This window comes from Myotis daubentonii, chromosome 11 (genome assembly GCF_963259705.1).
Source record: "Myotis daubentonii chromosome 11, mMyoDau2.1, whole genome shotgun sequence".
NCBI classification, from domain to species: domain Eukaryota; kingdom Metazoa; phylum Chordata; class Mammalia; order Chiroptera; family Vespertilionidae; genus Myotis; species Myotis daubentonii.
In genome coordinates this window covers 78274027-78291528 of record NC_081850.1, presented here as the reverse complement: position 1 = coordinate 78291528, position 17502 = coordinate 78274027, and the positions used below count along the sequence as shown (strand labels likewise).

General features: G+C 62.3%; 1 protein-coding gene across 1 annotated transcript in view; it reads right to left on the bottom strand.

Moving 5' to 3' along the window:
- Positions 1–17502, bottom strand: part of ASS1 (argininosuccinate synthase 1) — a 43066-nt gene that overhangs the window by 24989 nt on the left and 575 nt on the right. The window contains exons 2-9 of the mRNA XM_059658331.1: positions 13451–13510; positions 12715–12822; positions 11980–12048; positions 10481–10669; positions 6644–6700; positions 4676–4750; positions 1665–1735; positions 1090–1120 (exon numbers count right to left, since the gene is read on the bottom strand). Coding sequence (XP_059514314.1) covers positions 1090–1120; positions 1665–1735; positions 4676–4750; positions 6644–6700; positions 10481–10669; positions 11980–12048; positions 12715–12819 — 597 coding nt within the window. The 5' untranslated portion in view covers positions 12820–12822; positions 13451–13510. The remainder of the gene's footprint in view (positions 1–1089; positions 1121–1664; positions 1736–4675; positions 4751–6643; positions 6701–10480; positions 10670–11979; positions 12049–12714; positions 12823–13450; positions 13511–17502) is intronic.

Genomic DNA, 17502 nt, shown 5'->3' with positions numbered 1-17502 from the left:
GGGCCATCAGCCTCCAGAGGACAAGGGTGCGAGCCTGTCTGGAGTGACACAGTTGGGTTGACAGAATCAGGGGTGGGGGAGCTGTGGCAGTGGGGGAACCACAGAGGCCAGAGGGCCAGCTCCTGCGATGGGGTGACCTGGCACCTACTCCCTGGCAGGGCGTCGGTTTCCTCGTCCATACGATTAGGGTGCTCACAGCCAGAACCAAGGGAAGTAAGCCAGAGACATGCCCAACCCAGGCCTGGCTCCAGGAGCAGCCACTACACACGCTGTACTCTCGCCAACACAGACCCAGAGCCTGGTCCGCGAGGAGCCAAGCTGGGATCCCCACCCTCACCCAACCCTCCGGGCATCCTCCCTTCCAGCTGGCCTTCCTGGATCCCCCAGACCCAGCTGCCTGAGCACCCCCCATCCACAGCACACTTTCCCCTCTCAGACAAGCCCCCCCCCCCCCCCAAACCAGCCACCGGGTGTGGGGCTCAGCCAGGGCGTGAAGACATGTTCCCTCAGGGACAAAGAGATTTTTCTCTTGGCAGGATAGATTTCAGCCTGCCTCCCCATCTCCCACGGTGCGCAGGGGGACATACAAAGGGAAGCCCCCCGGGAGAGAAATCCTAAACTTCAAAGGGCGAGGCCCAGCCGGGAAGGCGGGGGACAGGGATGGGGTGGCCTGCCCTGAAGGCATGGGGCGCAAACCCAGACATGTGGGTCCCGGGGCTCTAAGCCCACCCCCCATTGAGGCAGCGGTGGCCTGAGAGCTGGTGGGCACCGGCTGGGCCCTCCCACAAGTGTCTCATCTGCCTAATTGTTTCTTTATTGTCGCACAATCGCACCCTCTCTGCGCTGCCCTGAAATATTTCCTTCCCCTATTCATCCACAGCAATTAGAAAGGAGCACGGGGTGGGGGGATCTTAAAGTGCAGCATGGAGGGGGCGGCCGGTGGGGGGCCCGGTGGGGAGGCCCGGAACACAGGCAGGGCTCGGCCTCAGCCCCACGCCCGCCCCCCATGAAATTTCCAATTAGGCTACAAACACATCAGACCGCACGGGCGCCGAGCAGCTCCCACCAGAGCGGAGGAGAAGGGATTACCTTGGGGTTCTCCAGGATTCCAGCCTCGTAGCTGCAGAGGGAAAGGGAAGACAGAGGTTACCAGGGGAGGGACAGAGGGACATGGCTACACCTCGACACCCCCACCCCCACCTCCCTTTTCTCTGCTGGGGCAACCGCTGCCGACCTCGCCTGGCACCTCCTGGGCCCAGCAGCTGGCTGTGGGAGCTGCAGGTGGTAAGACAGGGCCTGGACATTTCTCTGTCCTCTGGGGCCCAGGCCTAGGGCTCCACATTGAGGGGCCTTCACACATGCTGTTCCCTCTGCTTTCAATGCTCTTCCCTGCACCCTGCTGCTCCCTCCTCATCCTTGAGGTTTTAACCTCAAAAGCCCATCCTCAGAGAAGGCCCGCCTGCGACCCAGGAGGCCAGATGCCGGCATCTCCCAGGCACCCAGCAGGGCTGCAGGGGGAGCTGGGAACAAGTGGGTAGACGTGGTCTGCACTCCCCGCACTCCTTTAGGGCGGGGACCACTCGTGTCCGGCCACCATGGCACCCTGGCCCGCCTGGCAGGCGCTCCCCGCTCGGGCAGACCTGTGGACGGGGCTGGTGTCGTACCTGATGTGCATGAGGTTCTCGTCCATGCTCCACGGGCTCTTGGGGGTGACCGGGATGGGGATGCCATGTTGCTGCAGGTAGGAGACAGGGCACCATGAGGGAGCTTGAAGCGGAGGGGAGGGTCAGGCCCAGCCGCCTCGGTTCTCTTTCAAGGTCGCAGCCCGCCCCAAACTCTGGCCCCCCTGCAAGCAAGACCTGGGGCCACGGCAGTCTCCTCCCTCCCCCAGGCAGCGAGGGCCTCCGTGCTGGGTGTGCCGTGCAGAAGCCGCGAGACCGAGCGTCCGGGATGCTGTCGAGTGGACGCTGAATGTGGAGGTTCCTTCCGGAAAATTCTGGACTTACACTTCCAGGGCCCCTGAAGCACGTAGGGTGTGCCACACCCAGGACCCCGAAACCCCGACGCGGAACAGCCCAGGCAGCCCCCATCCTCCCGCTGGTTCTGGCTGTGCTTCGCTTCCCCAGTGGCCCGGTCCATGGCTCAAGGACCTGGCCTGGACCTCACTCAGCCTTTGGATGAAAGATGAGGCGGGTCCCCTGGTGACCCCGTGCTCCCAGCGGGCACCAGGCCGGACCGGGCACCAGCGTGTGCATCGTGTCCTGCTCTCCCTCCCCCGCTTGCCTGGCATGGGGGGCAGCTCAGGGCCCAGTCTGGCCGCTTTAAGCCAGCAAGCCCCCTGAGCCCCCTGTCAGCACCTTGCCTCACGGGCCCACCCGCATCACCCCATCTCTCCCGATTCTGCTCCCCCAGGCTCAGCCCTCATTCCCAGGAAGGAGGGAAGGTACCTTCATCGCTTAAGAATTTCAAAAGAAATGAGGCGAAAACCCTCTGGGGTTGGTTTTCAAGCGTTCCCAGGAGACGGCCCACGGCCACGCGAGAATGTTTGTGTTCTTCCAGTTAAACCACACGGGGTAATGGGAGAGGCTGCTCAGTGCTGGGGGGGAACCGAGTCCCCCCAAGTGGCCCAGAGCCAAATCTACACACTGGTCCTGAGCTCTCTCCAGCAGAGGGGTCGGGGGTGGGGACCCGGGCTCTGTGCAGACGGAACCCCGGGGCCTGCGAGGCACCGCCAGGCTGCGGCTGGGAAACCAGGGCCGCCCGCAGCCTTTGTGAGGGTGGAGGTTTCCCTCTCCCACTGGGCCTCGGGCAGGGCAGGGAGAGAGGAGAGGGAGGGAGGGAGGGAGGGAGGGGAGGGAGGAGAGAACAGGATGGGCAGCACCACAAAAGCCCAAAATAGCGACAGTCCCTGCCCAAAGGCTCTTGCCCCCCACCGCCCCCTCCCCACCACCACACACCAACCAGGACACATTGCAATCGAGGACAGGAAATGAGCCATCTTCCACAAGTACACAGAACACAGCCCTGCTTTCCAGCGCCAAACTCAAATGCTGGCTTAAAAAAGGAAGATGGTGAGCCCGGCTGGCGTGGCTCAGTGGTTGAGGTCATGGTTTGATTCCCGGTCAAGGGCACATGCCTGGGTTGCGGGCTCGATCTCGGGTGTGGGGCGTGCAGGAGGCAAAAGATCAATGATTCTCTCTCATCATTTCTCTCTCTCTCCCCCTCTCCCTTCCTCTCTCTGAAATCAATAAAAATATAAATTGGAAAAAAATAAAATAAAAGGGGAAGGTGACAGTGAAAAAGGTGAGGCCGTGCGGAGTGCTGCTCCCCTGGACGTGGAAAGGGCAGCGAGACGTGCTTTTCATGGGGCTCGCGCAGGCCCCCTGGCCTCGGCGATGGCGTCCTGGCAGCAGGGCTTTCTAAAGCCCCTGGATTTCTGAGTCGAACCCGGTCCTGCCTGGCTCTGGATTTCGGACAAAGCCTGGTTGCTGCTCAGTGATTCTGACCATTTCCTGGGCGCAGAACCACTGCCTCCCTCCTAGAGGGTCTGACACCGGCCTCCGAGGGAGGGCGGGTCGAGGAGGGACCTGGGCTCAACTTTCGGGGGCAAACTTTCTATTGGGGACGGAAGCTGAGCTCAGCGCCTGCTCCCCACAACCTGGGCAGGAGGGACAGCGACACCCCTGAACTTCACCTTTGCTGGGGAGCCCCTGAACAGCTTGGCTGGGGGTTGCACGTTTTACACGAAGAGCGGCATTTGGGTCAGCCCGGCCCCGTCTCGAACCCTGACGGCAGGCGTGAGAGCACGGATGGGGCGGGGGTTCCAATTCATTATCCTCAAAGATGAAACATGCTCCAGATTCTGTCCGATCGGGGAGACGAAAAGGCCTCGCCAAGCCGTTCCCTTAATAGCTCTGCTATTTGACAATTTGTTTGGCAACATATGGGCTTGCTCTTGTAAACTCCCCTCTTAATAATAAAACAACAGATGGCAGGAGATCTCTCCGCCGAGCACTCCAGGTCTTAATGGGATGCTGGCGGCGGGGCTGGGCCGCGTCCCCGCCGCGTGGCACCCCGGCTGCAGCGCGAGCCCCCAGCCGGCCCGGGCGGCTGCTATTTAAAAACCGGAGCAATTTTCTGGTGTGTGCACCGCGCTGCTCTCCCCCGTCTGATTGATTGAGGCTGTTTGTCAAGGACTGCCATCGCGTCGCTAAAAAGAAAGGTTCCCTGGGGAGAGGCTAAGGATCTTGATGTAAAACTTCTAATATGTTTTATTGCAACTTGTACTTCAGCAGGGCTGCTCGACACAGCCTTTGTCGGCCGCGGCTCCTCCGAGCGCCTACCTGCTCCCGGGAGAGCCCTGGGGACAATTAGCCGCCAGGTAATGAGGGGCAGAAAATGGCCCGGCTCCCACCCCCGGCTCTCCCCTGAGTGACACACACCGCAGAGGTGGCAGGAGAATGGGAGGCAGAGGGAGAGGCCCAGCCAGGCAGGGACCACACCTCTGTGGGGCTGGCTGGCCCAGGGCACAGGTGCCTGGAAAAGGGGGGACAGCTGGACAGATTGCCATCCCCAGGCATGGGGGTGAGTCCCAGCCTCAAGCTGGGGGTCCACGCAGCCCCCGGGAGGGACATGCGGGGCAGCAGGGAGTGCCAGGGGCGCGGCGGGCTCCTACCTTCGCGTACTCCATCAGGTCGCTGCGGCCCTGGAAGCGGTTGTAGAACTCGGGCATCCTCCAGGGGGCGATGACCTGGACATGGGGCAAGGGGTCAGACCTGGGGGCCCTGCTGCTGGCTCTCCTGGCCCCCGAGCACAGGGCCGGCCTCTCTGCTAAGGGGCAGGAGACTCCAATGGCCTCCTGGGGTCTCCTGCTGCTCCCCAGAGAGGATGCAGCCCTGGGGACCCCGCTAAGCAGGGAAGGATGGGACCCCCCATGTTGGGGGTGGGTTTCAAGAGGCCCAAACTCCATGGCAGGATGGTCATGTGTCCCCAGGCGGGTCCTGCCCCCTGGGCCTCAGTCTCCCCCACTGAGCCCTGAGGGTTTCTCACCAGCACCCCTGGTCGGAGGGCCAGCCCCCACCCCCCACCCCGATGGGGTCCAGGGACCTGCGCTACCCAGTGGCCCTGCTCCAGGGTAGTAGGGACCAGAGATGACACACGCCATCTCCCAAACCCATTCTCTTGCTTCCCTTCTTCCGAACCTGAGCTGCTCTAGGCGAGGAAGGGAGGAGAGTCAGAGCCTGACTGGGGACTGAGCTCATTCCACCCGCCTGGGGGAGGGGGGCAGGGATAGGCCCTCAAAGCGAAAAGCCCCCACTCACCCTGGCAGCCAAGCAGGGCCCTGCCCCTGCCTCTCACACCACGGCCCAACTAGACGCAGGAGCCGGTGTGATTTCCAGGCTGTGGAGCTGGGGGTGGGGGTGAGGGTGGGGAGGATGAAGGACCCCCGACCCTAGGATGAGCATCCCTGGCCTCACCCCAGCTCCGAGCCCAGCTTGCACCCCTGCCTGAGCCCCATCCCAGGCCCTGGGCTTGGCCTCTGCAGACAAAGGCTCGGAAACCAGACACCACGGGCACCGGCCCGCACTGTCCGAGGGCTTCCCGCAGCCCCGGTGGCTGCGGTCAAAATGGATCATTAGAGCGATTACCGCTCACCTCCAGGCCATGGGCACCCGAGCGGCGGCGGGTGGTTAAAGGGACAGAGGAAGACGCCCACGGAAGAAAAAGCGGAAACCCCTTAGGTCCCCTTGGGGCTTGAGAGGGGCACGTCTCCCGGAGCTTCAGCTGCGGTGGCCTCGCAGGAGCGCAGACCTGCACCTGTGCTGGGAGCCGCCCGGCCTGGCCGCCCCCATCGCCGGCTGAGCTGGACGCGGGAAGCTCACACTGGACCCTGAAGACTCAGCACGAAAAAGGCCACGAAACACCTCAGTAACTTTTCTACGTCGATGACACGTCGAACACATAGGGCTCAATAACGTATCTTATTCGGAAGATGTCACCCGTTGCTTTTATCTTTTTTTAACGTGGCCACGGGGCTGGCATTTGTGGCGGGCATTGTATGTCTACTGCGCAGCCTTGTGCCTGGAGGCTGGCCTGAGTGAATACTGAATGAATGAATGAGGAGATGAATGGATGAATGAATGAATGCACATGGTCGGCTTGAACGGGGCGGGGCGGTGGCGGCAGGCTAGGTAGCGCCGCTGACACGTGCTCTCAGGACTGGGTGGCCTCCCTGGGCAGGGGTGTCCCCAAGGTCCTTCCCATCCCAGGAAAGATTCCAAGACACCGGGGGCCAGGGCTCGGGAAGCTGAGAGGGGCCAGGCCTTCGCTGAGGGGCCCTGACCGGGGCGAGGGGGGCTGCCGGGAGCCCAGAAACCGGCCACTTGCACCCGGGAGGCCAGACCTTGGAGTGGCGAGGACACGGGTTGAAGGACAGCGACATCTGTCCATCCAGCGCCCTGACGGCCCAGACACCTGGGCAGCCCCTTGGGAGAAAGTGCTGCCCCCTGGCAGCTGGTGAGGGAGGGCACTCTCTGTGGGGAAGGTGCCCCCCCGCCCCTGGGAGGCTGAGGTGCACACTGTCCCTGTTCTTGGCACCTCCCAGAACCCCAGGCCTCGCCCCCTGAGAGGAGCGACTTCTTACCTTAATCTGGGGGGCCAGCGAGTAGCAAGTGAGCTCAAACCGGACCTGGTCGTTGCCCTGAAACACAGAACAGGGGTTGTCAGGAGCCACAGCTGGGGTGTGGGAACGGGGGTGGTGGTGTGTGCTGTGCGTCAACAGCGTGGGCTGCTCAGTGCAGGCGGCTGGATGGCTCTTTGAGAACCTCCAGAGCGGGCCCTAAAGCCCGTTGTGAAGATGGAAATGGCTTTCTTAAAGAAGAAACGCCAGCTCCTGCCCCACAGGCAGTCAGGTCTCGAGCAGAGCCGAGCTGGTGTGCAGGACAGGGTGCCCAGTGCCTGGCATATGTGGTGAATACCATGACTTCTGTGCATGCACTGGTGTCAGCGTGGGCCCGGGGTGGGGTGCAGGGGATGCAGAAACACAGCAGATTAAAGAGAGCTGTTGCACATGTATTGTGGGCATGGGGTGAGATGGAGGGCACGCATGTCTAGGTACGTGGCAGGGATGCACACTTCTGGGGGTACACATGAGTGCAGGGCTGGGGGGCCCTTCTCCAGGCAGGGAGAGCTGCCCACACCTCAGCCTCTTCCTGCAGGTCCCCACCTGTGTGGTTCCATAATGCTGTGACCTGCCCGCCCTCCCTCCCTCATCCAGCGGGAACCCTGTCTCCTCTCCGAGCCTCAGCTTCCCATCTACACAATGGCTGGCTGGAGGGAGGGGGTGGGACCAGCTCACTGCCAGGGGCCCTTTGCTCCTCAGCTCCTCTCTGAATAGGGAGGGAAACTGAGGCCCAGAGACAGAAGGGCCTGGTCCAAGGGCACAGAACCCACTCTGTGCCTCTCTGCACCTGTGTCCTCTGCAGTGAAGTGAGGGTCCCCTGGCCCCCCAGTGAGGGGACATCATCCCAGACACTGACGATGATGATGGAAGAGGCCGCCCCCCAGAGCTGGCCTCGGCCGCACAGCCCAGACCCCGGCAGACAATGGCTGCCAGCGCCCGCCCGCCTCCCATCAGCTCAGCGGCTGGAGGGAGACAGCGCCACGGAAATAACAGAGGGACCTTTCGCCTACTGTGAAAACTGCACGGGCGCCGGAGCCGGGCGGGAATAACATGTTATTTTCCAGTCTTGTCAGGCGCCATGGGAACACGGGCTTCAGTCCCGCAGCCCCTCTCCGCGGAGCCAGGAGCTGAGGGGCGGGGGCTGCTCCTGTCCGGTCTCCTGGGGCCCCGGGCGGCAGCCCGTCGGCCGCCCCCTCACCCTCCATCCAATCCCTTTAGTGAGCGCCTACTCTACACTGCTTGTCACCTGGGAGAGCCACTGGGGCCAGTGGGATGTTTGACCCTGTGTGAGGCTCAGAGAGGTGGAGGCACCTGCCCAAGGTCACACAGCCAGCAGGCAATACAATCCTAACAGTTCAGTTTCTCAGTAGCTCCACACATCGGGAGCTCACTGGATCACAGCAGCCTTTGAGGTGGGCTCTATTAATGCCCATCTTGTGGATGGACGAGGCGCAGTACCACCTGCCCGAGGGCCCCGGCCAGCACGGCCCCCGGAGCGGGGCAGCTATAACAACAAGCAGACTCGTCTGTGAGGCACGAGGTCTGGCGTTGCATATCCTGGACTCTCTTCCCCACGGCGTCACATTTCCCCAGAACAATGGTGGCTGCTGCCTCCTTCGACAGCACCCTGGGCCGGTGTCTGCCCACCATGGGGACACCCATCTGTTCCAGAGCCAGAGACCCTCCCAGAAGCCAAACAGGTTGCCTTGGTTCAAACTCTGCCCCAGACCAGGCTAAGGCCCATCAGATCCTTCCACTCCCTCACGCCAGGACCCTCAGCACCAGGCTAGCCCCTGGCAGCACCCCAAAGGTCCGGGGTAGGTGTCACACACACACACCATGTGCACCCATGTGCGGATACACGTGTGGGTGCGGTGCCCACTGGGGCTGGGAGGGCTGGGAGGGGGGTGGCCCATCTGCTCCCAGGCCAGCCATGCAGATGGCGCCATTTACCAAACTCCTATTCCCCGCGCCCCTGCCCGAGTCTGAGGCTCAGATTTCCAGTCTTTTTTTCCAAAACTAGTGGGAAGGAGGAGGCCCTGGGAGAGCTACCCCAGCTCCTGTGCAGCTCTGGTGGGGAGGGGTCAGGGTCTGTACCAGGTGCCACCGGGCTGGGCCCTGGGCGGGACGCTGCCTCTTGCCTCCAGGCCTTTGCACAGTCTGTTCCTGCAGCCTGGGCGCCCTGCCCCCTCGGCGTCGGTGGCTAACACCTGCTCCATCGGATGTCTCAGTGCCACCGTCCCTCTCTCCCTGCTAGGTCAGGGTTCCAAGTCCCCAAATGCCCCCATGTGAGGAGGGAGGTCCATGCTGGACAAGTACTCAGTGCACAGAGCGAATGAACAGATGCAGAAGGTGACACCCTGTGACGGGAGCAAGGACCCCGGGGTCCCTAGGCCCCTGCATCTGAGAGGCCAGCAGCTGACACAGCCACAGGCTGGAACCTCAGGACCGTCCTCGCTGGATCTCCTCTGCTTCTGGGCACACCCCAGCTCTTTCTCTGCAGGGCGAACCCTTCCAGAATGTTCTGCCAAGATGTCCTACTGGGGTCTTCCTCTGGGGTTGCCAGCCTCCTGCAGGCCCAGCCCCCCGGCCCTGGTTCTGTCTTCAGGGGCCCCAGGGGCCCCTCCTGATATGTGATACCCACCCCCAGCCAGCCAGCCCCCAGCCCCTGCAGGTGCCTGGGCTCGCCTGCCCACAAACTTGATAGTTTTCTGGACGACGCTGGCCGTGGAGGCCCCCAGAGATGTTCCCAGTCTGGCTGCTCCTCGTTTGGACACTGAGTGTTACCTGCAGGGACATCCCCGGTCCCAAGGGGCCACACAACCGCCACAGAGGGTGCTGCCCTCAGAGCCACAGCCCTTGGGGACCAGAGGCCCCTGGGCAGCCGTCTCCTTCTCCAGCTGCTTCCTCCAGGGTCTCGGCCCCAGAAGGTCTCAAATACAAGCCTCTGGTGCCCTCTGGTGGCCAAATGGAGCAGCGCACACAGCTGCTGGTGGCTATTGCATGTGGGTTACCCTGGACCCCAAGAGCCGCTCAAGCCAAGGCCAGACCCATCACACACTCACCCACTCACTCTACCAGCCCTGAATGCCACCCATCCTCAGTCCTGCTGGCACGGAAGGAGGAGCCTTCTCCCGCAGGAGCCCTTGCGGAACCCTGGTCCCCTGCTCCCGCCTTGAATACCCCCTGGGACGGGGATCTCACTGCCCAGCTCATTCAGCATGGACAGAGGAGCTTTTTATTCCGCGCTGACAGCTGTTCTTACTGACCTTCCTCTGCCTGCAGGAGCCCCTATGTCAGGTCTGACCATCGTACAATCAGGGCACGTCCCTGTCATTGAACGCTCACTACGTGCCAGGCCTCTATTGGAATTTCCCTTCTCACGACTTCCCGCCGACCCATGAGCTGGTCCCATTTTATCTGCATGGGGGTGAAGTCACACAGCGTGAAAACGGGGGAGCCAGGATCTGAACCCAGCTGTACGGGCCCTGAACCTCTGCTAACTCGGCGTTTCTGGCCCTTTCTACCACATAGATGGCGACGCATGCTCTGTGACCTCGGCCAGCGGCAACGTCCCCAACGCTCAGCCTCAAGTTGGCCAAATGCGGCAACATCCCTCCCACCGCGCGTGGAAACGCACGTACTGGTAATATTCCTCCTATTCGGTCCGTCCGCTGTACCCCTGGCAGTTATGGGGGGAACCCACGATGACCAAGGGCCAGCTGCCCATCACCCGGCGCCCACGTCTCCCTCCGCAGCCCTGGCCGCCCCCTCTGCCCGGCCTCCCCCTGGTCTCACCTTGCCCGTAGCGCCGTGGGACACATACTTGGCCCCCTCTCGCTGGGCGATCTCCACTTGTTTGCGGGCGATGCAGGGCCTGGCCAGGGAGGTGCCCAGGAGGTAGCGGTCCTCGTACAGCGCACTAGACTGGACGGCGGGCCAGATGAACTCCTCCACAAACTCCTTGCTGACGTCCTCGATGAACACCTACGGGGGAGCCCAGGGGAGGGAGTCTCAGCAGGGTGGGGGGGGGTCTTCGTCAGGAGGCAGAGCCCCAGGCGATGTACAGGGTCTGCGTCTAAGGCAGACACTGCTAACGGACCCTGGCAAGCTGCACCTCCGCTTTTCATTCTGCATCTGGAGGAGACATCGCTAATCAACCCCAGCCTACTCTACCCTTACTCTCTGTCCTGTACTCGGGGCAGACATTGTTAATCAATCCGGATACACCATCCCACTGACACTAGCTGTGGTCCTTCAATCCCTCCTAACACAGCATTCTGGGCCTGAAATGAAACTCAGCTGCCACCTAAGATCTAGAGCAGTAGAGAGATGTCAGCCACAAAAGCCAGTGGTGACTTTGTCCCCAGGGTCAGCTGGCAATGCCCGAAGATCATTTTGGTTTGTGTTGGGCAGGGGTTCTGGCATCTAGTGGGCAGAGGACAGAGATGCTGGCTCTCAAAATGTACACCCCGGGGGTCCCCAAGCCCCTTTCCGGGAGACTCTGAGCTAAAACATTTGATATAATGATACAATCATTACATGCAAAAGCCACGGTGGGCAGCGGGCCTCCCCCCGACCACCAATGGGCTGTTGTGTTCCACACGCCTTGCTTCCGGTGCCAACTGCACTTAAGAATGGTCTGGAAGCGGTTACGATGGTTACTTTTGCTACATCTCAACCCTGGAGCAGGGACTGTGAGATACACACACGAAGCACATGGGCCGCCTTCCAGGTGAGCTACATGTGCCCTGCAGAGGGACCTGCTTCCAATTGGGTGCCAGGGGAACCCCCCCCCCCCCACCGGGAGCGGCTCACACTTGCATTGTGAACCCTGGTGAGCAGGGACCAGGCTGGCCCGTTCACCGTATGGGCCCCGCACCCAGCACAGGGCCTGCGCACCACACAGCTAGATGCTCAATCAACGTGCTGAGCTCAGCTGGCGTTTCCTGCTGCTGCCGAATGGATGGGAGGAGGGCTGTGTGGGTGCAGATGAATGAGGGATGGACAGGTGGATGGGCAGATGAAAGGGCCGATGAGTGAGGGGATGGGCGGGTGGACAGAGAGATGGACAGGTGGATGAGTGAGTGGAGGAGGAAGATGGATGGATGGGGAGGTGGTTGGTGGAGGAGTGGCTGGGTGTGTACTCACACACCTGGAAGGGATTTATTTCCCTCTTGGAAGCAAGAGGACCCATCAGAAGGGAGTCGGGGACAAGGAGCTTTGAAACAGGAAGGCCCACTGCCCCACCATGTCCACACCCCACTTCCTGTCCCAGACCCGCCTCCACTTGGTACCTTTTTGGCTCCGAGCTTCAGCGCCTTCTTCCTGGCCTCCTCAAAGTCTTCCTTCTGGCCGATGTTGGCCTGCGGGGCGGGAGCAGAGGCCATCAGCCCAGGGAATGTCGGCCCGGGGGGCCCCGGGCAAGAGCCGTCCACATAACAGCCCTCAGATGGAGGGGTTTCCATGGGAGGGTGAGGCCCCAGGGAGGAGAGAGGGCACCCGAATATTTCCAGGAGCTACCACTGGGGGGGAGAGGACTGGCCAGGCCTGGCCGCTGGGCTGCAACGTTTGCTAACACTGCCTTGAAGGTCAAAGGCTTCCCTTGAACCATCTATCTATCTCTTCCCGCAATCCCCACCCCCTCCCCGCCCCCCCAGGACAAAGCCAGGTGCAGCCACTTGACCATCCATTGAAGCCGGCAGGTGGCAGAGAGGCCTGTGTCCGGGCTCCCAGCGGCCCTGCGCCCCGGCCTGGCCTCCAGTTGCTCGGGCCCCGCCCAGACAGACGTGGCCCTGCATTCTGCTCAGGTGAGCCCCACAGGACAGCTGCCTGCTCTGTGCTCTGGGGGACATCTCGAGGCCTGGGGACACCCAGGACGCTCCGTTTACAGGGAAGAAAGGGAGGCGGTGCAGGGAGAGCGTTTCCCATGGTTCAGGACAGACGCAGAGGGGGAGCCGGCTGGGAGTGACAGTGAGCGGCGGGCAGCTGGGTGCGGGGCAGGCAGGAAGACACACTGGGCGCCTCCTCACCAGGTAGGCGATGACGTCATAGCCTTGTTCCTTCAGCCACACGAGGATGCAGGAGGTGTCCAGGCCACCACTGTAGGCCAGAACCACGGAGCCTTTGCCGGACATGGTCTGCAGGGAGTTGAGGACGAATGTGAGGGATGGATCCGGCCCGGCCCGCCCCACCTGCCAGCCCCAGCCAACAGCTCCCTCCTGGCCCCCCCCCCACCCCCCCAGCCTCATTCCCCGACAAGCTGTCACAGGATGTTCACCATCACCAGGGCCAGCTGAGGACGCCTCCCTCCTGAAGCCACACCCCTCCACACTCCCCATCCCCACCAGGATGCAGCGCCTGCACACTGGACACTCCCCATGTGCCTGGAGGCCCAGAGAGGTGAAGGGCGGCCCCATGGCCCCGCCCTGTGCAGCGGAGCCTGGACACAGCCGGACGCGGCGGCCAGACACGTCCTCCATGCAGTTCCTCACGTCTCACAGGTCCCCCCCCGCCCCCCCCCCCCCCCCCCGCACGCCAGCCCCGGGGCCCACGTCCCTACTGCCCTTCGGACTTGGAAGAAAAGGCCCCGCGGGACAGTGAGGTTGGGGGTGGAGCTGATTGATACCCACAACTCTCCCCTCCACTGGCCATTCAACCACCTGCAGGCCCTGCCCCTGGGGCCAGCAGAGGTGCCCATGGCAACCTCAGCCACACAACAGACCATTAAGGATGGAGGGGAGCCGGGCGGAGGGAGGCAGGAGGTACCTGGGTGAAGGTGTGGGTTCCTGGCTTCTGGAATCAGTCGTCACTGCTTGGCGAACCACTCTGCGGAACCAAAAGCGGCTCAGTGTCCAGGCGCAGCAGCCTCAGTGGGGGTGCAGGTCGGGGAGCGGGGTGCCAGAGGCCCTGAACTAGCCTTCCCAGCCACTAGAATCCCCTTTTAGCAGCCTGGCTGAGCACGCAGATTTGGGGAGGCGTGTGCTTGGGATGGGGCACACAAGGGCAGTTAGAACACAGCGTGACCTGTGCTGTGAAGGGCCACGCCCGAGGCGTGGTGGGGCCACTGAGGCAGCGGGTGGCCTGCCTGTCTCCACAGAGCAGCCCCTCCCCCACCCTGGTGCCCACCCTGTTGCATATTCATACAATAAACTGCATATATTGAGGGCATCCAACAAATCCGTCCCAGCACCCCTGAAACCATCACCACAATCGAGATAATGACCATGTTGCCCGGCCAGTGAGGCCCAGTGGTTGAACTTCGACCTATGAACCAGGAGGTCACGGTTTGATTCCCAGTCAGGGCACCTGCCTGGGCTGCAGGCTCGATCCCCAGTGTGGGGCATGCAGGAGGCAGCCAATCAGTGATCCCCTCTCATCATTAATGTTTCTATCTCCCCCTCTCCTTTCCTCTCTCTGAAATCAATAAAAACATATTTTAAAAAAGATAACGAACATGTCTATTACAAACTGAGTAGTCCACGTGTGTTACATCGTGTTAGAGACAGGGAAACTGAGGCTCAGGTTAAAGAACCTGCTCGAAGTCCTGCTTAGCTGGGAAGTGGCAGAGCCAGGATGGAAACCCAGACCACCCTCTGTCTGCCCTGCTCCGCCTCAGGGGTCCCACCACGCCTTGGCTGGGGCCCATCACAGCACAGGTCATGATGTATTCCAACTGCCCTCGTCCCCCACTGCGAGCTCCGTGGGGACAGGGACCATCTGCCAGGGCCCGGCATGTGGCAGGCACTCAGGACAATGCTGCCTATTCTGCCGTTTGGCGATCAATTCCTCACCTCCAAAGAGGGAGTTAAAATGCCCTCCGCGTCTGGAACCCTGGGCGTGAGCCCTCCTGCCTGCCAGGCTGCGCCTCAGCCTCGGGTCTGCACGGTGCGCAAGACGCAGGCATCTCAGAGCGAACGTGTGCGTGCATGTGTGTGACCAGAGGTTACGAGCTGGGCGGCGGCCTGGGAAAATGATGCAATCGGACACTGGCCTTGCTCCTGCCCTCCCAGCATCCCGGAAGCTCCTCCCAGCCAGCCAGGCCCCAGCGGCAGCAGCTGAAGGAAGCGGAGGCCTGTGCTTGGGGGGAAGGTAGACAGGGAGGCGAAGGGAGGTCGGCCCCGGTCCGGTGAGCCCGGAAGCACACTGAACGGGTCCTCCTGACCTGGGTTCTAGTTACTTAAGCTGCTCATCTGCAAAACAGTGGCGAGCAGCCCGTCTCCCCCAGGCCTGCAAGGATTCAGGGAGATGCGGGGGAAGCAGCCCAGAGCTGGGCATGGAGCCTGTGCCCGCTGAACTCTCCTCCCACTGTCTTGGCCGAGCCTGGGCAAGCCCCTCACGCTCCAGGCCTCCATCTCACCGTCCACACAACCTGAAAACCCTCTGGCTGGGACACTGGGCTGCCTGCCCGGGGAAGGTGTCTATCAGATCCTGGCTGGACTCGGCCTCCCCCAACCCCAGCCTGGCCCCACCCCACCCTACATGAACTGCCCACAGCAGGCTTTCTCAGCTCCCGATGCCAGCCCCGTCGTCCTTTGCCAGAGGGAAGAAGGTGGCAGCACGACAAGATGCCTGGCCTACGTTGGAAAGGCAGGGGGCCTTCTCCGTGGCCCCAGCCAGAGCCATCCCACCGGCCTCCAGGGGAAGCACGGGACCAGCTGGGCACTCGCTCGATACTAAGGAAACCCACACACTCTAGAAGGTCAGAGCCGGGACAATGACAAGAGCAGTGACCATGCCGGTGCCACGGGCGTGAATTCACGTGCGTGATTTCAAGGTGGAGACTCTTATAGGTGAAGTGACTTGCCCACGGCCGTGCGGGGCTAGAAGCCAGGCTGGCTGCAGACTGCCTGCTCCTTGCTGCCTGTGGCCTATACACTCGGCCTCTAGGAGACCACAGCGCTCTCCCCCCCTTTACACGGATGCACCACCACCAGTCTGCATTCTCTGTGTTGCATGTCAGCCTGGCGAATGTTCTGGAACCCCTCTCCGACATTCTAGCTCCGCGGAGCTGGGGTCATTGGCTTAGAGCCCTCGCTCCACCTAGGCCCCAGGAATTCTCCTGGACCTTGGGATTTCCTCACCCTCGGATTGCAGCTCCTACTCCCCCTTTGCTGCCCTCATCAATGTGTGATAGAGCCAGCCTGCAATTCCACACTCTGACCACAAGGTAGCGCTGGCAGGGTTCAGCCTGAACAGTTGCTGGACAGACCCCACTCATTGCACCTGCATGTTGTTGGCGAGACAAACTGGGGGAGGGGGGGGGTGTTCTTCGCAAATGACAGGCGAGGAAGCTGAGGGCAGGAGGGAGCCCTCACCTGTGATTCCTGGGGCCTGAGAACCAACCAGGAACACTGGGCTCTATTGGGGCCACCAGCACCCCAGAAAGGTTCCTCCACCCAGCCTTGGGGGTCATTTGGGAGTGTGCCTTGGCTTAGGGAGGCAGAGTCCCCGGGCTCAATGAAAAGGCCCTGGGGTAGGTGGAAGGGGGGGGTGCATAAATCTCATCACTCGAACCCTCTCCTCCAGGCATTTGGCTGTGGGGAGAGTGCATTTACTCATGTGTTTATTCTGCTAATAGCATTGAACTGCCTGGCCTACCCAAGAATGGGGCGGATGCCCGCCCACAGGAGGGAGGGTGCCAAGGCTGGAGATCCCCTTTTCCCAGCGTTTTACAGCAGAAACCAGAGCCTCAGGCCCCAGGCTCTTTCCACACGGGTGCCCACAGGCAGGACACTCGCTTCTGGGGCTGTGTGCACCACGGCAGGCTTCCGGCTGTCCTGGCAGCCTCCCGGGCCCAGGGAAAACTGCTTGCATAGCAGGTTCGTCTGGGCCTGCCCCCTCCTCACCCCCACCCCCACCCCCCAAAAGTCAGGCTCCTGGGGCCCTGGGCCAGGAAAAGAAACAGTTACTATCAGAGCCAACTGAGCCCAGAGCAGGCAGGCAGCGGAGGGGGGCACATGGGAGCACTTGGGGGAGCCCGGTGCTGGGCGGGAGCCTTCCTCCTCCACTCTCCCTGGTGCCGCCCAGCCTGGGGGCTCAGCGGGCAGGACGCACCGATCCTTGGCTAGCACTGAGCACAGCCAGAGTGACTTCCCTGGCACAGCCCCACCCAGGGCCCCTGCCCAGGCCGAGAGGGGGCCAAGGGGGAGGGGGTTAAGGGAGACTCCTCCAGGTCCTGCGTCCCAGTTCCCATCCCCTTTGTGCAGTTTCTGCCTCTGCCACCAGCACCTAAGGTAGGAGGGCAGGGACCCTGGGTCCTGTCCTGCCCCCAGCATGGCACTGCCCTTGGCACCGCCCCAGGCAAGTCTGCAGAGACCTCCTCCTGAGCCCCGAGCCCTGGCAGCTCTGACAGGGGAGGAAACGGAGGTCGGGAAGTGGAGAGGCGGACCCAAGGCCTCACCCAGATGTGTCTGCCCTCAGGGCTCAGGTCCACTGGCCCCCGGGTGCCTGCCCTCAGGGCTCAGGTCCTCTGGCCCCCGGAGCCGGCCCTCTGCCTCCAGCCCTGAGCTGAGGAAAGCGCACAAAACCCCCAGCGGATTCGATCCTTCCCAGGACAGAGGGCAGGTTTGTTTCTGCCCAGATGTGCAGCCCGCGGGCCAGGCTCGGGAGGAGAGCCTCAGGTCCAGAGAGGAACCCTGGGGGGGGAGGGTCAGGGGTCACGGGGCCTCCTCAGGAAGAGCCCAGTGTGATGGGAAAGGAGTTTCCTCCTTTTCACAATGACCCTCCCTCCCTGCAGGGCGCAGCCGCCCGAGGGGCCAAAGGCAACAGCCACCCGGATGGCGGGCATTTCCTGCGGAGCGGCCCCTCCCCCAGCCCAG